Here is a 21,431-nt window from a genome sequence, read left to right as displayed (position 1 = left end):
TATTACAATGGCAAAAGTCTGAATCATAACACAGCTTTAGTTGTCTAGTCACTTGGATTTATCCCATAAGACTCTTCCATAAACTGTGAAGCTTTAAAAGAAATAATCTGGAGGAGTTTTGGCTATATGTGGTATAGGATTGTTCTTGGTCTTCTGTTTATCAATGCGTTACCTTCTAAGCCTACGGAGAAGAGCCGTGACAGCATGAAGTCAGTTCAGGCCCCAGCGCCGGTGGTCTTGTCCCAGCATGGGAAATCGATGGGCTCTGACAGGCTTCTGCCTGTGGTTACTCTTAAGACTCATGAAAAACCAGAGTCTGCATTCTGTGTCTTCAGCCTCTACAGTTAACCTTGATTTTTGTGCACAGTGGTCATCAGGGAAGGAGCAAACCAGGACAGTCCTCCTTGTCACATTCAGTGTGTAAATACTTAGGTTTGGGTGCACTTGCTAGAGATAATTGTAATTGTTTGAAAATAGATGATCAGATTTTGTACATACAAAATGTTTTCCTGTGGGTTCTCTGCTGTAACTTGTGAAAACATGTTCAGTAGTTTGCTAAACTGTTGATCTTTGACTCTAGTCTCAGGAATTCTTTCAGGAATGTGCTTAAAAATGAACTTAATCCAAATTATTAGATTCAATAGTCAAAGTAGGTCTGTTTGTATATACAGTCCTGTGTATGTATAAATACAGGGGAGGATGCAAGTTCCTAGGAAAGAACTGGGGCTTTCTTGAGTTGATGTTTGACTGCAGATCAGTGTTTTATTGGAAGCCATACAATGTAAATGTTGCGGACTGATGTAACTAAGCCAATTTTAGGGATGTTTTTGATTCCTTACGGATCTCAAAGTTGAAAACTGTATTCTTTAGTTGATGACTTATTCCTTTGTGTTGAGAGAGCTCCATGTCTTTGCAAATGTAGTGATCCACCTAAATAATGACTAAAAGGTGAAATTGGATTTACTTTTTGCTTTGTGTGCTAATAGAATATGTGCAGGTTATATTGGCACCTTCAGCAAAATGATGCTGCACAGACCCATGTGATGCCATGAGCTTTCTTGTTTTACATACTGATGATAAAATATAAGTGTTAAAATCTAACAGAAATGTAAAAGAAAGATTTTTCATTAGTGCATTCAGCCTGATTTGGAGTATAAATTATTGTACTCTACAAAAAAATAATTTATTTTTGCTTTTTTAAAATCTTGTGGGGGTAGTACCAAGTTCCTCAGGTATTACCTAGTGGTTAAACCAGACCCTTTTACACTCTGCAAAATATGAATGACTGTTCCAGCTACGATTTTATTACTTTATGGCCTTTACGGCAAGAAATTTTATGTATTGAAACTAGCAAGCATATTGTTTGTAAATGACCTGTCCCAGCCAACTATGACATGCAGAGCTGTCTTCTGTTTGTCAAATCAATAATATGACAAGAAATAGAACACAAAACAAGAAAACTCCCACATAAGTAGTTGAAGTACATATGACCTTGTTTTAGCTTTTCATGTTTTTTTCCCCAGACATTCTTTGCCCTTTTTTTCTTCTTTTATGTCTATGCCCTGTGAGCTTTATTTTTTTGAAGTGCAAGTGTGCACTTAGTTAAATTTTATTAAGATAATGATTTTTAAAAGGAATTAATAATATGGTGATCCAGAAAATTGCACGACTTGCACAGACACCCCTGTTGGCTTTTATTGCACTGAGTTGTAATTGATTTCAATAGAAGTAGAATGATTTTTTTTTTTTTTCTTCTATGACATGATGAGGTTTTGTGAATCATAGTAAACTGGTGGAGATATAGCTATCAAAGTGGTTTTGATTTCTTGAGTTTGCTACAAACTTCAGTGACAAAAGAAACAAGTTTTAGGACTGCCTTTTCCTACTTTTTTTTATACTCAGAAAATAAGTAAAATGAGATCCAGAAATATATGGAAAAAGGATTTGAATTTGTTCACCTCTGATGATGAATAAGTAGTACTATAATGGAAACAATTAAGACGCAGATTATCAACTGCAGTGAAAAAAAGCTTTCTATGGTTTTAGTTTGATGTCAGTAACTTTTCAGGATATCGAATTGTAATCTTGAGCCACTTTTTCTTTCTTTTTTTTTTTTTTATTTTATAAACTTCATGTTTTACTCATTTTGTCTTCCATTTCTGGTTTATCTGTGGCAGCAGGAATCCTTCTGGCCAGACAAGTACACTTCAATAATTTATACTAGGAACTGGAAGACAGGTATCAACCAACTGACAAATCTGTTCCTTTGAGAGGAAAGAGAGTGGCAAGGAAATAATATTGTGTTCTGCCCTACTTTCAGGTGTGGACTCTGGCCAGCGTTAATTTCTCCTCAGTGGATTAAAAAGGGAGAGGAAAGGATGATTAAAGAGGGGAGAGAATAGCTCTTATCTTCAGTTGCTTCCTGGCTGGCACCCTTACTTGAGAAGCTGGTAGAGATATGATTAGGGCAGGACATCTGCTCTCCATAAAAGCAGGAGCTTTTTAAGCAAACTTAATTCCTATTCAGAAATTGCGAGGCTGTTTCAAATATGTTTTGCCCTACTGCTTCCACCTTGGCCCTTGAAGTTTGGGTAGACATTCAATCTACATGAGCCAAGTTTTCAGGAGGATTACAAAAGATACGGATCTTATCACTAGTAGCTTAATGTGCATGGGTTTAATGCCAATTGCAAAATCTGCCAAGATTTTTTTTCTTTTCCTCTTTCCTCAGACCTTGGTAATCCTTCAATTTGAGCATCTCCTTAAGGTTCCTTCTCTGTTGTCCACTCTTGCTGCAAGATTCTCATTCTCCTTTCAAAATGAAATATGGATTTAATATTACCTTGCAATACAAAAGAGGTGAGATAAGGAGAACCATATCCTGCTGCAACTGTTACAGAGCTTAAAAAAAAATAAAGGGGCAAAAATACCTAGTGTGGTTATGCTACATAGTAGGAGTGAATGAGTTTACAATGCTTCCTTAGAGACTGGGGGAAGATAAGATGCAGCTAAAGTTTAGAACTGTAAGTTTTCAACCTAATTTGGTTTATTTCTTCCTGATCTCACTTCTGAGACAAATGCTGTCTGTTTCTTATTTCTGGTTTTTTTTTTTTTCTTTCTGACAAATTGTTGACTGTTAAGACACAGGGCTGGATGGGATCTTGCAAGCTCTTCCCTCTCAAATCAGGAAAAAGCCATTTCCAGATAACCTGGTTACTTGATCTGCTTGACTGTAGTGAAGGTAACATCAGACTTACAACCTGCAACAGAAGACTGTGATTGCAGAGCTCCAGTGTTTTGTCCCTCACTACCTCTGTTTTTCCTGTGAGCTACAAAACTGGAGGGTCTGACAGAGCATTGAAATAGTGAGTAGAACAGAAGGGAGTGCAGGGAAGGGCAGGTAGACCTAATTTTCAGTTTCTCAAGGGATGCCTAATTCTTGTGCCAAAATGAAACTGTAGTAAAAATAAATATATAAAGCTCATGTGCAAGAGAATTTAGATATTTCGGGAAGACTATCCCAAAATAGACACTCTTGGTCAGTGCCCATGTTCAGTAGATTCATTCATCTCTAACAACTCAGAGTCTGCTGGGAGTATAAAGAAATCTACAGGTTTAGCAAAGAGATGTGGATTGTTTTGTAGGTTTTTCCTCTCATGTGTTTGTTCCTCCCCGCCCCCCACCCAGAAAAGCACTGAAGTTACAAGCTTATGGGAAATTGAGCTCATGAAAGAAATCACCTCCTGCTGTGAGCATCAAATGAAGGCATTAATGTGGACAGACCTATTCAGCTAGGGGTTGCAGCAAGTTTCCCTTGCTTCTGCAGTATAAAGCCAAGTTCTCTTTTTAAATATGAATTCAGTTATGAAAATCTTGGACACTCAGACATGTAGAATCTTTCTTGTTTCACAGTGAACAAGTTGGTACCACTCACTGCTATCCTGTCTAAATTTAATCAGTTAAGATGCATAACTTGGTATCCTCAGTTCCTTTGATTGTTAAAACAGTATTATAGGAACATGTTTACAGGGTGATTTTATATTGCGCAGTTCTAAGGAATTTTCTGGAGATGCCTCCTATTTGACTGTATAAACAAAACATTATCTTAATTTCAGGAATGGTATATAACTCATTTTTATTAGTGGGTACACGTATTTCACACACTTCTGCATATTTTGAAAAGCAAAAAATGCATACAGGAAATACAGTGATTTTCCTTTTCCTGTAACTTCTATGAAGATGTGTTTATCAAGTCCTCTAGAATCTTTTTAGCTACTTTCTGAGAAGAAATCAGTTCTTTTCTAGAGATGCATGAGAAAAAATCACCACTATAGCTGTTATCAACAAAACCTCTGTTTTTGCTTTATTAAACAGAGTGGATTGCTATTCTCTGATCAGCAGAAGTTTGGGAATTTTTCTTTGGGGAAAGCTGATTTTGGTTTTCTATATATTGTTCATTTTAATAATAAATTTTCACATTATTATTAAGATACCTACTCTTAGGAAAGAACAGCAGCAATTCTGTATAAAATATGAAGGTGATAGCAAAATGTAATTTCAGTAGTAACAACTTTAAAAATAGTATGGTAATATGTAGCTTGAAATAGCAAATTCTTTAATCTCAACAGCTAGTCAACTGAAACACTGTCTTTCAGAGGCTGTTACCTCTGAGATAAATAATGCTTACATATAATACGCTATCACAACAAACCTGGAAGGTTTTATAAAAACTGAAGGAAATGTTTATGTAACTGTAATATTTAAGCTTGAAATGTATTGAGAAGTCTTAGTGTAGCAGTAAAGATATTAACTTTTCTTTTAATTTCCGTGTCAGTGAATGTTTTGAATGTTTTGGTTTAGGTTGTTACTTTAAATTTCACTAAAAGATAAACAACGTGCAGTTACTTTTGATCTCAAGATGCTTGCTTAATATGAATTTGCCTGTAGATAGTTCATGGCTCCTGTGTCTAAGCTTCTTACTAAGATAACTGTCAAGTTTCTTTCCTTTGTCTCAATATTATCCATCTTTTTTGATAGAAGAGCTTCTCTCTTGTGTATATTTGGACATTCATAAGTTTCCTTATTTTTCTTTCTTCCTCCGCACCCCACCCCCCAAGAACAGCTTAGTTAACTTTATTTCTGGCTATTGATGAATGAGCTTTGCAAACTTAGAGGCAATGTGTTGCTGCCATCTAAACTAGTTTCCAGTTGGCCTCAAGTGCAATTTGAGGTCTTATTGTCCTGGTTTTGGCAGGGATGGAATTAATTTTCCTCTCAGTAGCTGTTGTGTTTTGGATTTCATGTGTGAAGAATGTTGATAAACAACCTGATGATATGAGTTGTTGCTAATGAGACCAAGGGCATTGTCTGGTTTTCCAGGTCTCGCTAATGTGCAGGTACAGGAAGCTGGGAAAGAGATAGACAGAACAGTTGACCCAAACTGGCCAAAGAGTATTGCATGGCATAAACATCATGCTCAGTACATAAGTGGAGGTTGCCCGCGGAGGGGGCATCACTGGTTTTGCTCTCTCTACCTTGCTGGCTTGCTCTCGCTCCTTTGCTTGCTCCTCGATTTTGTTTCTGCAATCCCTGCTCGGGACTGGCTGTATCAGTCATTGGGACATTGGGTGGTGAGAAAATCACGCATTGTTTGTTTTGTATATTTTAGTATCCTTATATTTTGTTATTATTTTAGTTTTTCTGTGCTATTCTAGTAAACTGTCTTCATCTCAACCCCCAAGTTTTCCTTTCTTCCCCTGGGGAGGGGGAGGGTGAGTGAGAAATTATGTGGTGACTGGGGCTAAACCACCACAGTTATGCAAGTTAACTACATCAAGCCTGAACTAGATTACCTTCTTGACTCTTTTCTGGACAGAGGTGGGGGCAGAGCTGTTGAATTCAGCAGGAGCTCTGAACTAATAGCCTCCTGACTCTAATTGCAGGCATTGATGACAATCAATTTTAATGGAGAGGGTCCAATGTTTTAAAGTTATAAATGTGATTGTAACTAACCTGCTAACCTTCAGACCAGACAAACAGACCATCAGTTTAAAACAATTTGTTTGAAAAAGGTTATAAATAAGTACTGATGACTTCTAATGGGATCTAACCATTTCAAACTTTGTTTGTTGGACCCTGGTGTTCTTATTTTTGTTGGCTCACATCAATAAATTGGAAAAAATTATTACGCTTCCAAAGTAACAGAGCAAAACCCAGTGCCACACAGCTAACAAAATTTGTTTATTCTAGTTAATATTTTTTGAGAAATACTAGTTATGTTAAGATTAAAGATTATTATCGTGTATTTTGTTGTTATAGTATTATGATTTGTCTCTAATTTCACTGAAGGAAAAGCAGGCATAAGTGGTGAGAGAGTATGAGTTGTGTATGATTTTATGTTGATTGGTATGAACTTGTGATTAAGAACTCAATCTTGCTTCTAAAAAAAAGTATGCTTCTTAGTGTTATTAGCAATTTAAACAGTATCACTGACTTAAAATTTCTATTTTTTTCTTACACTCAATATTGCACTCACCATGCTTTTTTCCTATTCTTTGGTAAGCTTGCCCTTTCATTTTCCTCCATTCCCACCACTGGCTCACTGGACTGAGATAAGGGAACTGTGAAAATACACCCTTAACTTTAAATGCAACAGATTTGACTATAAACTAAAACTTAAGTGCTAAAGTTGTGACTTCCCATCTAAAATCAATGTCTGCTTCTAGTACTGTGAACTGTGAGCCTACTGGTCGCTTCTTGGCTGAAAATGTATATGTCATAATGAGGACAGAAGAGTTATATAAGGTCTAAGAGTACAGATTTTTTTACTAAGTCTTTTTTAAGACAAGAGTAGCTTTTCTTAATGTAAAAAGGAACAACTAGAAGCATGCACTCTTTTTTTAAAAAGACTATCTGTATAAAACTTGTGTTATATTGGTAAGTGTCACTGAATAGTAAGGGGGTTGTATCTACCAGTTTAACTAGAGAAGGTAGATGATCTTCTGAGTCAACCAAGGAGCCCACTAGAATGAGAACTGAAGTTCTCAGTGAAATAATCCTGGCCGATAACATTAGTTAAATATTGTTTTATTATTATTATATATTATTTATTATAATAAAACAAATGCATTTCAGTGAGCACACTTAAATTTTTATTGAGGAGAAGGAAGCTATTGGTAGACCTGTCTCTCTAGAGTAGTATTTTTTAAAATCTTCATCTGCAGAGCACTAAGTTTTTACCTTACTGGTTTTACTTGAGCTGAGAATTTGAGAAGTAGTATTTCTTTAACCCAAATAAGTTTTAATTTAGAAACTCTTGTAGATTATTACTACAAATTACTGCAAATAATGTATGAGTCAGTAAAAGCAGTGATGTTACATAACAGAACTATTTTTATTGTTGCTTCTTTTAGTGTAAATTGTGACAATGACAACTGAAGTTGGCTCGGAGACTGAAGTAAAGAAAGATTCTGAGCAGCTGGGACCGGACAAAGCCAAGGAGAAGCCTGAAGAAGCATCAGAGACTCCAGAAAATCAGAAGTCCAGGGAAACGTCTACGGAAGAAGCTCAAGATTCTTCCTCTGTCCCAGCACCAACTAGCCAAAGTAGTCCAAGTAGTCAGAAGAAGGAAAAAACTTCATCTGAAAGCAAGGGTATTTCTCGTTTCCTTCCCCCCTGGCTTAAGAAACAAAAATCATACACCTTGGCAGGGACCAAAGATGACACCAAGAAAAGGACCGCAGGGGAAGAACAAGTAGTTGAAGAAAGTGAATGCCGGTCACCAGAGGGGGTGGCTCAGCGAAAAAAGAGCTTAGAAGAAGCAGCAGCTGAAAATCAGCATAATGCTAAAGCACATGACAAAGAAGAAAAGGACTCTGTTAGTAGTGCTGAAACACAGGTACATGTGGGAAGGCTAATGGATGCTTTGGAGTAATTTTAATGAGACCTAATTCATGATTTATGTAGTTCATGTAAGGCTTTGTTAGGATCATATCAGGGAAAAAATGACAGCTACTGTCTGGCCTTTTGTGCAGTTGAGTAGGTATAGTTACAAGTAGCATAGCTGGTTTTAAAGGTTCCTGCTCTGTGGCAGACCATTTTTTACTGCAGTCCTTCTAGATGTCTAATTTTAGTGTAACCTCACATTTTGACATAGTTCAAAGGAACATTGAACTGCATCATTGTGGTAGAAATAAGCACAGATAAGAAGAGAAGCTTCTTAATAAGAATAGCTTTGTCTCTGAAGCCATTGGATCGCACAAGTACCTCCTTAGTAACTTAACCACAACAAATAATAAATGGATTATCTCTGAGGCCTTATGATCTCAATTATTTTTATCCTTTACCTAGAAGCCATGCTTGTGGTCACTGCCCTTATTGATTCATTCCGGTAGGTTGGTGCTCAGTTCCAAGGCAAACGCTGGATTTTTGCAGTGCTCCAGAGTCTTGCTTTTTGAAAAGTTGCATGTCAGTTTTTAACACTCAAACCTCATGTTCTAGGGTGGCAAAGTTGATTAAGGGCACAGAGAATCTTTCATATGAGGAGTAGCTGAGAGAGCTGGTACTGTTCAGCCTGGAGAGGAGAAGGGTTAAAGGGAATCTTATCAATGTGTATAAGTACCTGAAGGGAGGGAATGGAAAGGAGCCACACTCTGCTTTTTGTCACTTAACTGCATGCCACTAAGAAATGGGCACAAACTAAAAATATGAAATTCCATCTCATATCACGAAAGATCTTTTTTACTGTGATGGTGGGTCAAACACTGGAGCAAGTTACCCAGAGAGGTTGTGGAGTCTCCATCTGTGAAGATATTTGAATCCCAACTGGGTTATGGTCCTGGGCACAGTGTTTTAGGTGGCCCTATGGGGATTGGACTAGGTGATCTCAAGAGGTCCCTTCCAACCTCAACCATTCTGTGTTTCTGTATAGATTGAGTTTCATAAACACTGGTTTTTAGTTTTATATAATTCCTGGAGCATCTTGTCAAATTTGGTTTTGTTCGGAAAAAGCTAATTAAACATTTAAAAAACAATCTCATCTCAAGGAAAAAAAATCCACCTTTTATGGTTTGAGAGAAAGAATATCTAATCCCCAAAAGGAAGACTTTTAATGCTTACACTAGTTATTGTGCTTACAGTATATGCATAACTTTAATGAAAGTTTAATGTCTTACTTATTAGTAGCTTATAAAAGAAATTAACAAGTTAAAAATATCCACCTTCCCAAGTTTGAATAATTATTTAACTGTATTTTTTTTATAGCCTGCCAAAGAAGATGGTAAAGAAAGGGAAGTAGAGAAAGTTGCAGAGGAAAAGGAAGAAAAACAAGAAGAAAAAGAAAAAGAGACAAAAGAGGTGCAAACAGCTGAAATTAAACCAGAAAACATTCCTCAGAAGTCTCCCAAGAAAATTAAAACTGTGCAGTGCAAAGTGGTGCTTCTGGATGGCATGGAATACAGCTGTGACCTAGAGGTGAGACACTGAGTCTCAATAGAAAGAGCTCTTTTTCTACAGAGAAAAATAAAATTGCTTTCATTGCACTGTGAGTTTAACAAATATATTTTTGTATACCTAGTGAGCTTGTTACAATGTTGCATTCGCATTGCTATCATTAGGGACCAGTTAACATTTAATTTTAAAAGTCCATCTTCAAGATCTTATCAGTTTATCCTTAAAAATGCACTCTGAGGTACACTAGCAAATAAGATAAAATGCAGTATAAAAATCCTTTCAAAAATGATAATTTGACAGTTCAAACTTCTTTTTTTTCTTTTTTTTAAAGATTAAGAGTTTCGTGAAGGTAGTGTCACATGTACTAATAAAGTCTTGAGTTCATTAACTTAAAAAAATCTCAGCTGGAGAAAGTTAAAAGTTTGCTTCAAAGCAAAATACTCTTACAGGTATAAAAATATATATTTGTATTTAAAGTTATGTTCTAATTCAAAATTTTCATGGCTGTATGGATTGTCTGTTTATAACTGTAAATCTCAGGGTTAGATATTGTGTATATTTGTCTGTTAAATCTGACTTAAGATCACTAACAGAAGGAGGGACTGTGAGCTAAATGGAAAATAGCTTCCTCGTTTTTATGGCTTTAACATGCTTTGAAAATATATGCATATATAGAGGCTTCCCTTAACACAGTTTTTACTGTTTTCCAGTAGTTGTGGTGTAGCTAAACATTGTGCTCTTGAGTGCACACAAGTAGCTGCAAGGTCCACTCACTTCATATTCTTGATCTATTTAGTTAAGATTGGTCTTTCAAAATAATTATTTAGCATTTTAAGTACCAAATTTGATCACTTAAAATGTCTCAGTTCCTTTGATTGTAATTCTTCAGTGCAGCCAGTGGCTAATCCAGCTGAAAAAGTTTTGCTCTCCTTCCTTGGTTTTTCTTTCTTACAGAAGATGTCAACATGAGAGTCCTTGGGGGAAAAAACAATCAGGAAAAATATAAATCTTTTTTGCATTCAGAGTTACAGATATTTTTTTAAAGCCCTGTCATCCCACTGAATAGCTTGTCCATGTGTTTTTCTGGTGTATTTGAACAGACAACGTTATAGTTTTTCTTTAGAAGCGTCTATGATACTCTTTTCTACATAGCGTTCTTACTTCTGTTATTTTATACGTGTACGTTTGTTCCTTTCTTCTCTGTGCACCTGGTAAGTCTGGAAGAGGAAATAATGGCACTCTGAAAGAGTGCACATAATAGATGTGATAAGCACAGGAGGAGGGAAAATAAATTTCCTGACAACTCCAGGTCCAGTTTACATACAAAACTACTCCAGGCATCTTTTTTGTTGTACTAGAGACTCAGAAGTTGTCTGAATACCTTGTGCATACTTCTTAAAGATTTCTGTTGCAGAGTTCCTTGATATCATCACTTGGAGAGAGCAATGAAGAAACCAAGGAACTCTTTGGAAGTTCTGTCTTCAGCCTGTTGTGTCTCGGAGGGCTTTTTTTTTTTTATTAGTAGCTGTGTCACATGCTATGTGAGCCTTCCTTATGCTTCTGGTAACACATGCTTCTTAAAGTAGCTGGTGTTACTTATTTCAGCTTTCTGGATTGGCACCTATCAGTAATTGTGAGTTGCAAAAGTTTTCCTTCAAAGATGATGACCAATACTGAAGTGTTTGACATTCTGAGTGGTTAAGACTGACAGACATCTACATTATTTTTCTTTGAGAGCTTCTTGACTTGTTTTATGCATGGAATATTTAATTATATACAGCAGAATAGTTATTTCCATGCGGTAGGCACTGCTTGCATGGGCATCATAGGTAATAGTTTCTGAGAAGCTGACAGTCCTTCACTGAAGATAAAGCTGGCCAGTAGTCTATCCATAGATTAAGATAAGTTGACTTTTTTGAATGGCCTGATTTAGCTGCTTTAGCATAACAGTTCTGCACTTTAATATTGAAAAACAAAACCGTCTTTTAACAGCCAGTAGTGTTAAATTTGGGGAGAAAATACAGTTTTATCTGCAGATGATTCACATGAATCTTTCTCAAGCATCTTCCTCCCCAACCCCAGCACAACTAGACAGGTTGACTGTCAAGAGCTGGAATACAATTTCCTGAGGTGAAAATGTGACAGTAACCAGTAGACAGGGACAGTATTAGATCGTGGTGTCTTGCTAGCTCTTCTGTTCTTTGATTGATTTTTTTTGTTTTGTTTTTGTTTTTGTTTTGCTTTTGTAGCTGAGTGACAATTGTGAAGATTGTTCTGGGATTTGGTTTGATCATGGAGCTTCACAAGTGTATTGTGAAACACTAATGTAAAATTATTTTCCTGTTTACACAGGAAAAATGAGAGTGCTCTAGAGCTTCTTATCCCTATCCCCTGTAAGCAAGGGTTAATGCTACGTTACTGTATTATTGTCAACTGAAAAGGGCAAGGGTAGAAGTAGGTTTTGCATAAGGGAATTGTGTATTGTGTCACTTAGCTTTTTTTTTTTTTTCTTTTTTTTTCCTCTGGAATCTTCAGAAAAGAGTTGACTCTGAGAGCAAATATTTGTAAGGAACTCTGATGAATCTATGCACTACCTAAAAAAAAGGCACAAATTGTAATGCAATTATAAACTTAGTTATATCAGTACAAAATTTACATGGGTGTGCACTTTATTCTAGCTGGAATTATTGTAGTTTATTTTGAATGGAGTAAGTATATGTGCAAACTTAGCCTGTATTATATGAATAAAATTGGAATTTATTACAATTTAAAATTGAGTTAAAATTAGGCATAACTTCTGCATGACAAGACATTTTCTCAGAATTTTATATTGAGTCAAAACTCTTTTGGCGGGGCGGAAGTACACTTATATTTGACATGCAGAATGCATTGAGAGATGTTTCAGAGTAAACAAAAATCGGTTTCTGTGACAAAATATTTCTGAAAGCTAATTCCTGTGTGTGTCTTTTCTCTAACATATGTCACTTATTTGTGAGTGCCACAGAACAGAAACTGATAGGAGATGCTCAGTTAGAAAAAAAAATAGCTCTAACATGTTGAGATAGCAAGCTTGTATATGAAATTATTTGGAAGGGATCAGGGGGAACAGTTAACTCATGGTGAATCAGCATATTTTTACTGTAATATAGAGACATCTTTGCAAATGACCTTAATTTGATGCTGTTCTTTTGTAGTTCAGAATTTGGCATCAAATGTTGCTGTAAGTGTACAGATATATTTGTACCCTTCTTGTTTCTTTGCCACTTTTATGTTTTGTATATTGATCATTACTTTAACTTATTTTTTGGCAGCCACTTAGTTTTATTTGACAATGGAATTATTTTTTGTGGCTTGTTTTTGCATGTCTTTCTCGTCTCAGGGCATGCCTGACGTGGTTCATGTTTGGCTTCCAACATAAATCACATCTCAGATATTTCTCTTTTTTGAAAGTTACTTTGTAAATTAATTTATCACTTCTGAGAGTAATCTGTTTGTTCTTTTGCCCTTAGAACTCTATTATTTTGCCTTAATAGTTCTTCTGACCGGTGTGAGCTTGCCAGTTTGAATTTTAAGTCAATAATTCTTTTTCTACAGAACTGTTTAAACAGATATTTCAGCTTCTTTTGTGATGATTTCCTTCCTTTTGTCTTATCTATCTTTGCACTTTTATTACTTTGCTTTTGTAGATGCAAATTTGAAAGATCTGGTTTATAGTCTTTCTTCAGTATAGCTTCTCCGGATGAACTTGTCTGAATGCCAATGTAAATACAACATTTAAGGTACTCCACTATTGCTCAGAAAAGGCCATGACCTGTCAGTGTAATGAAGCTAAGCCTTGTACCAGCTGAAACCAATTCCTCAGTTCATTGTAATTTGAAATTCTTACTGTAGTGTTTTGTGATCTTTGATTTTTTTTTTTTTTTTTCAGTGTGATGTGTCCTGCAAAGTGTTTATGCAGCTGAAAAACCCCTGGTACTTCAGACAACTAACAGTCTTGTCATTATTCAACTCATGGGGATGTCGGGAATAGAATAGCTGTGCCTATAGCTATCATAGAATCATAGAATGGTTAGGGTTGGAAGGGACGTTCAAAGGTCATCTAGTCCAACCCCCCTGCAAGGAGCAGGGACATCCCCGACTAGATCAGGTTGCTCAGAGCCTCATCCAGCCTGGCCTTGAACATTTCCAGGGATGGGGCATCCACCGCCTTTCTGGGCAAGCTGGTCCAGTGTTCTATAACTGGCATTGTAAAAAAATTTTTCCTAATTTCCAATCTAAATCTACCCCCCTCTATTTTAAGACCATTACTCCTTGTCCTGTTGCAACAGACCCTACTGAACAGCCTCTCCCCATCTTTCCTGTAGGCCCCCTTGAGGTACTGGAAGGCTGCTATCAGGTCCCTCCGGAGCCTCTTCTGCAGGCTGAACAGCCCCAACTCTCTCAGCCTGTCCTCATAAGCATGACAAGCTATGGCCTAGGTCTGCAGGGTCCATCCAGGAAAGCAGTTATGTGCAGTGAAGGTCCCAGGCCCATCAAGGAGACAGGGCAGAGATGGGCACACCTACAACATCACTCAGATAGGGACTGAAGCCCCCAGGCTGAGTGGAGATGTGTCCCCTGGTCTCTTAGGGGAGGCTGCTCCCAGTCATTGAGGCCTATGAGCACCCCCAGGACCCTGGCAAAAGTAGATTTGCACTGCTCATGTGCTGTCGTTTAGATGTTTATGACTGATTGGCCACTTTGGAGACAGAATATTGGGCTAGATGGACCTTCACTGTTGATGGAATACTGTTGTTCTCAGGCTCTTTTGTTTTATTATGTTTTTCCAAAGGAAAGGGTTCAGGCATTTCTAAAAATGAATGCAAAAAGGAAAAAAAAGCCATAGGGAAATAAACAGATATTGCTCATCTCAAAAAGGTTTGCAAAGTTTTTGAGCCTTGCTAGTGTCAGAGATGGAGAAGGAGGGGTTTTGCCATCCTGTGGAAAGGCAGCTAAGCTAGATGAACATAGACGACTTCCAATAACTGTATTTTACACATGCTTTTTTCAAATTTGTTCAGATGGTTAAATCACCTGGAGATAATCCACAGCTCTCACTCCCATCAGAAGAAACGTGCATCCTTCCCACAAAGGGACAGAGACAATGCCTAGGCCGGGACATGATGACTCATTTCATCCCTTCTGCTAGTGCAGGGCTGGGAAGAAATGTCATCACAGATTTCTTCAGCACATACTGCTAGGGAAAGGAGGAGGTAGGAAGAAGAATATAATGGACTATTTTTCAGTTGGAAGAGGCCTACAATGATCATCTAGTCCAACTGCCTGACCATTTTAACTAAAAGTTAAAGTATGTTATTAAGGGCATTGTCCAAGTGTCTCTTAAACACTGACAGGCTTTGTGCATTGACCACCTCTCTAGGAAGCCTGTTCTAGTGTTTGACCACCCTCTTGGTAAGGAAAAGCTTCCTAATGTCCAGTCTAAACCTCCCCTGGCACAGCTTTGAACCATTCCCATACATCTTATCAGTGAATACTAGGCAGAAAAGATCAGCGTTTTCCTCTCCGCCTTCCCTCCTCAGGAAGCTGCATTGCGGTCACCCCTCAGCCTCCTTCTCTCCAAACTAGACAAGCCCAAAGTCCTCAGCTGCTCCTCACAGGCCATGCCTTTCAGCCCTTTCACCAGCTGTGTTGTCCTCCTCTGGACATGTTCAAGGACCTTCACATCCTTCTTAAATTGTGAGCCCCAGAGCTGCACAGAGTATTTAAGGTGAGGCTGCACCAACGTTGAATACAGCGGGATAATTGCCTCTTTTGACCGGAAGGTTACGCTGTGTTTGATGCCCCCCAGGATGGGGCTTCCCCTCTTGGCTGCCAGGGCACACTGCGGGCTCCTATTGAGCCTGCTGCCAACCAGCACCCCCAGATCCCTTTCTGCAGGGCTGCTCTCCAGCCACTCCTCTCCCAATTTATACTTGTGCCAAGTGTTACTCCATCCCAGGTGCATAATCTGGCAGTTGTTAAGTTAAATGCCACTGATGATTGCCTGATGCTCCAGTCTATCTAGATCCCTCTGCAGGGCCTCTTGTCCCTTGAGAGAGTCAACAGCACCTCCCAGTTTGGTATCATCAGCAAACTTGCTAATGGTACATTCAACTCCTGCATTCAGATCACTCACAAAAGTATTGAATAGAATGGGTAGCCTTGGGGGACATCACTAGTATTTATATTGTATTTGTAGCTGGCTACTCTTTGATAGCCAAACAGATCCATAATATCCTATTTTCATTTCTAACTGTGTAGAAATTTCCATTCTGTATGTCTGCTGCAATTGCTTTGCTCTGGTTTGTTCTTGTGAGAAGGAGGTAAAGAACAGAAACCTTGTTACGCCTGGTTTTATGAAGTGCTTGTATTATAAGGTGGCATCTGCGGTGTCTAAATGGAGTCTTGGAATCAGTGCTGGAATAACCATTTCTATGTTCTCACTTTAAAAAAAAAAAAAAAACATAGGGGCAATACAGAATACTGCTGTTCTGAGTACAGTTGTGTTTTAAACTACTGTGCTCACTTCTCAGCCTCTTTGTGTAGCTAGGCTGAATATGCTCCCCTTCTTGTGGGGGCTGAGTATGGACTTATGCTTTTACTGCCATTTCAGCATTAGAATCTGGAATAAGGAGATTTCCATGTTTTCAGTGCTAATGTTTGCTCTACTGTATACACATATATGTGTGTGTATATACCTATACATAAATACATAACTATGCTTATATATGTAAGTTTAGCGATTATCATTCTACACAGTGGTTGTGACTATCACTTGACACCTTAACCAACTGATAGAAAAAATAGAATCCAGTTTAAAGAGTAATATTAAATGATACAAATGTTGATGCTGACTTCTTAGAGTCCCCTGCTCTTCTATTAAACAACTTCTAATTTCTGAAACCACAACAGTTGTCTTCACTATGTAACTTCACCTCTTGCTTAGAGAAACACTTCTAGGACCATGGGGTTTTCCAGAAAAAATTTATGTTACCATATAATTTAAACTGTATAGTAATGCCTGTCCCCAAAGGGATTGCAAAGAAATTTCACTTTGAAAGTTTGGTTTTGCAAATTAAATGCTTTTGCAGATTTGTAAAACTATATTACAGTATTAAAAAAAAAAAACAACAAAACAAAAAAACAACTAGGAATCTTTTAGTTTTACAAGTAGGATTTTATAATGAGATCCATTGCTAATACTGAGAGACTTCTTATGTTTGCATCCACAGTAGAGGTCTATAAATGTCACTTTCTTTGTATCCTGCTGCTGTCTAGAAGGTATGCTAACATAACTTGGCCTTCATGGCATGGTTGAGTTTTTCCTTATGTGGAGAAGCTATAAACTTACAGAAATATCTTTAAAGATACAGCAGACATTGACAGTGTATCCAAATTCTGAAGTGACTATGACTTCCTAAGAAGAAACCACGCAATATTTTACTGTTATACTTGCAATATATTTCCCCTAAACTTGGCTGCTTTGTGTTTCTCTATGTCAAAGACTTGATATTAACTGTGGTTTTTAGTTTATGAACTTCATGAAAAGCTACATAATTGGCAACTAACTCCAGATATGGATTTCATGATAGCACATATTATTTCTGCACTAATCTGTAGATTTCCTTTATGGAAATATGTATACCTGCAACTTGCCTTTTCAAGGTGTCATCACTGATGCACACAATGATTTAGGGAGAAAAATGGTGTCTATTACTTGCATCTAAGCAAGCTAAGATTCTTCAAACCCTCTCTTGCTTATGCTTTTCCTACTTTTGATTTAGCTCTTTTCTATATAACCAATTTTTTTTTATTTTTTTAAATCAAGCTAAAGGTGAGACTGTCAAGAAAACTAAGTGGTTACTTCAGACTACTAGGGGAAATAGTCATCTGTCTTTCTGAAGAGTAAAATTTTTTAAAGTACCAAATAGACTTAAGTTCCCCAGCTTTTTATTTCAAAAGTGACTCTGACTTCCAAGTTCCACTGCCTTGGTGTGATGCTTGGGCTACGAAGTGCGCTCGTTTTATAAGTGTGGGGTTTTTTTATATTTTCTGATCTTCTTGACTGTAATGTCAAGACTGCGTTGTTCAGCAGACTAAATAAAGCTTTGGATTCTTGGGGAATAAAAAAAAACAATGCCTTCACTATTTGCCCAGTGCATACCTTCTCTTCGCCCCGCTCGCTGCCCTCCCGGCCTTAATGTTCTGTGCCGTGGAGCTGAGCTGCAGGCGAGTGCCGAGCTGGGGCATATTGTGAGCATTCTGCCACTGTCTGCTGGGGACAATGGCTGCAGTGTCACGAGGGCCTACACAGGGGCAGTTGATGGCGTTTCTGTGGAATTGCAGTGGTGTATGGCATCTACTGAAATCTGTAGGATAAGCAAATGCAGAAATTCCTTTAAGCTGCCAGGCCTCAGAAAATGCCATGTTGTGGTCTCGTTGATAAATACCACAAATAGCAGAACAGTCGTGAAGGAGTTGGTTCAAACTGGGAGACTGCATGCCATTCATGTTCAAATCTTAACTGTGGAAAAAAATTCTCATCTTCCCCACCCTGGCATATGTGTTGTGAGCTGTCTGCTCTAAAACTTTGTCTCCTGTCAGCTGCCGTCTCCAGTACAACAAACCTTTTCCCTAAAACCCAGCGCACAGAAATAGGGCCTAGGCCTGCTTTTCATTTCCAGCCTTTGGAAGACATGGGATGCCCTTGTTTACGTTCCCACTTCCAGGTACAGGAAGAACAGATAAAAGCTTCAGGACTAATTACCATTTCAGTAAGCTGTGGTAATACTGCTACAGCAAGCAGCCTTTTTAGGAGTGTGTTAAAATGATCATCAGTCTTTGATTACTACTATAAAGTAGCAGACAGCAATATTGAAACTAACCTCAAATAAAAATGTGGGTTTTTTTTTGTTGTTGTTACTGATTTCCCCAAATATTATTTTTAGGAAAAATAAACTTCTTTAAGACTTATTTTTATCTTTGAGTGTCCAATGGATTTGTTGTGTACTGAGGGAGTTCATAAATCTACAGATAGAAGGCAGTCCTCTTTTTCTTTTTTCTGCCCCTGAAAACTTCTGCAGTATAGACAGCTAGAGATGCTGCTATTGTTCTGCTTACATTTGTATGCTACTTCTGGTCTGATCACTGACTTTTAGTGGTCTGCTTGTTCTTTTTGTCTCTTGAAGATGATAACATGCTTTCTTTCTCTTGGGACTTCGTATCATGTGATTCATAAGTCATTGAGATGTATGCCAAAATGCTTGAAATGCAGAAGTTAACAGAAATTAACACTGTAGCAAGTACATTAATTTTTAGAATATATTAATGTAGAAAAAACTGGCTCACATGAAGTCTTTGTTATTTTAAAAGTAAAGATCCAGAAAAACTAATTTAAGGACCATTCAGTGACATTTAATGGTGCAGAATATTTAAATCACTGTAGGTACTGAATTTTCCTTGTGCATTCAAGTAAACTGTTTTGATTAATTGAAAAAAATGCAAATGTTTTTATTTTTGTCAGTGATATGTATAGCTTTCAAAATATGGTGAACAGTGTATCATAAGAAAGCCACAGCTTTTGTTTTACTGATATTTTAAATTTTCCTAATACTGTCAAATTACAGGACCTGTAATTAAGTATTTTACTGATTTACTCATAGTACTTTTCTTACTTTTTTTTTTTTTCCTTTTTTTCAGAAAAGAGCAAAAGGCCAAGTACTATTTGACAAAGTGTGTGAACATCTCAATTTACTGGAAAAGGATTATTTTGGGCTGTTGTTTTATGAGAATTCAGAACAGAAGGTAAGCTTGTATGAGGATTTTGTTTGTTTGTTTTTCTACACTGCTACTGACTTCAATAGTTTACGTAGGTATATTGTATTAAATGTATACCACTACAAACATTTGAGTAAACTGTTGAAATAAGTCAATTCTAGTCTGCTGTAAACTTGCAACATGCGCAAGATACTGATGTATGTTGATACTTAACAAAATGTCAATTTATTATTTAGAGTGGGGGAATATTTAAAGTATCTGTATTTTTGAGAAAAATAATTGAGTAATTGCCAGGCTTTATAGTAAAGCAGTAAAATAGTGCAGTAAAACAGTATGCCATTCCTGCAAGTGAACATAGGAAATCTTAAATAATATCTTTGTCTTAGAAGTCTGACAACTCCCCAAATTTATGAATACTTTAATTATTTAGGTTTTTTTAAAAAAACAACAAGCAAACCAAACTTTGGATGATAAATAATTAAAAAAATTAGTCTTCTAGCTGACTTTCCAATAACTTTGCTGCCTTTTCTCATGTATGTTTAATAATGCTTTGAAGAGAAACCTGAAGGAAATCTTGCCCCGAAGTCTGTAACTATTAGGCCTTTGAGTTCCTTTTTTTTTTTTTTTTTATTAATTTTAAGCTTAAAGAAAATTTTGGCATTTGTAATGATGAGACTGGCGCTAGCCCATCACTAGTATTGGTTGCTAATTTTAGAAATGAAGTGTTTTGATTATGACTACATTCAGAAGGTTCTCTTAAATATCTTTTGGTAACTTATTTTCAGTTTTCTTTTGCATTTGCTTAGATGTTGGATGGTCGAGCACATCTAGATTGCTGAGCTGAGAAAAACTTTTAATCAGTCAGTGGCATGCATTCCACTAATTACCAAAAGCCAATTTAGCTTTTCCCAGCATCTAAACAGTTAGTTACGAACCGGCTGTAACTTTGTCCATGGACTATAGATATACCTGTAGTTCATTTTCCCTTGTAAAGAAAACAGACTAATAATTACAAATTGAAATGGAAAAAAGTATTTCTTTTTAATCTCGGTATTTGTAGCACAAAACATCATTACATGAGTTCTATACTTATTCTAGAAGCTTTTATTTTTTTTTTCTCATCTTTCTCATGCAACTGTTGTGTTTGAAATTAAATCTAATTTAATAGTCTGAATAAATCTGATTTTCTGACAACCTCCATTGAAATACAGTTGTTTTCTGGAGTTATTTGAGTTGCTGCAAGGCTTTCTGTGCAGCAGTGTGCAAAATACTCAATTGCTCTATATTAAAGATCCCTATATATAAAATGGACTTGAGGTGTTTTTACTCAGATATTTTACTTTTATTATTGATTTGTAAACCATTTCTAGAAATGAGAACTTCTTTGGTGTAGCAATGAAAAGCATGTCAGTTGATCCTCTGAGTCATATAATAATCTTAATTATTATTTGTTATTATCACATGTAGTCCCTTTATTTGTGCTACTCACTACTGAAAATCTGTACTGTACACACACAGCAAAATAACATAAACCAGTCTGCTGGCAAGAGAGGAAAGGTCTAATAGCAGATCTGAGATGCTTGAACTATGTCAGGAAAAAGCGCACTTTAGTAGATACTAGGAGGTGGAATAGGAAGCCTTTGGCTTTTGAAAGTAAAGCAGGAAAGTCTGGATCAACGTACACTTATGTCTTTTACTTTCTTCTTTTTTTTCTTCTTTAATGTGCTTCTAGTTGGACTCAGAGATTACTTGGTATTCCTCTAGTCATGCGAATAAAGGAACAAAGTACCACAACTCAAAAAGAGCCCATCTGTTTTTTCATATATCTTTATCCTTGGAGGTATTAAAAACTTGACTGGATATGAGTCTGAGCAACTAAATCTAATTCAAAGCTGGCTTTGCCTTGAATCACAGTTGGACCAATTATCTCCAGAGGTCCCTTTCAGCCTAAATGAGTCCATCAGCTTCCTGTGCATTGACTATGGAGGTGCTACTGTAGCAACACTCATAAATGAGGTATTTACATAAACTAAGTGCGTATCTGAATAATAGCGTCCCTGTGGTTCAATTATTTATATACCCAGGCTAAGTCTAGCACTCTGCTCAAAAGAAGAGTAGACGACTTGTCACCTGAATTATGGACAGCAGCAGGCATTTGTTTGAAA

At 37.0% G+C, this 21,431-nt stretch overlaps 1 protein-coding gene across 15 annotated transcripts in view; it reads left to right on the top strand.

Annotated features, from left to right (window-relative positions):
- EPB41L2 (erythrocyte membrane protein band 4.1 like 2) overlaps nucleotides 1-21,431 on the top strand; it is a 108,234-nt gene that overhangs the window by 36,778 nt on the left and 50,025 nt on the right. For 13 of the 15 annotated variants that reach the window (XM_086745872.1, XM_086745867.1, XM_086745866.1 and 10 more), the window contains exons 3-5: nucleotides 7,413-7,897; nucleotides 9,262-9,471; nucleotides 19,189-19,293. In XM_086745872.1, the coding sequence (XP_086601998.1) occupies nucleotides 7,427-7,897; nucleotides 9,262-9,471; nucleotides 19,189-19,293 (786 nt within the window). In that variant the 5' untranslated portion in view covers nucleotides 7,413-7,426. Of the gene's footprint in view, nucleotides 1-2,819; nucleotides 2,860-7,412; nucleotides 7,898-9,261; nucleotides 9,472-19,188; nucleotides 19,294-21,431 lie in introns of those variants that run through there. The other 2 variants (XM_086745862.1, XM_086745873.1) reach the window with 2 other exon arrangements.

This window comes from Chlamydotis macqueenii, chromosome 3 (genome assembly GCF_036417535.1).
Source record: "Chlamydotis macqueenii isolate bChlMac1 chromosome 3, bChlMac1.mat, whole genome shotgun sequence".
Classification (NCBI taxonomy): Eukaryota; Metazoa; Chordata; class Aves; order Otidiformes; family Otididae; genus Chlamydotis; species Chlamydotis macqueenii.
The sequence above is the reverse complement of the archived record's forward strand: the minus strand, read 5'-3'. Positions and strand labels throughout refer to the sequence as shown.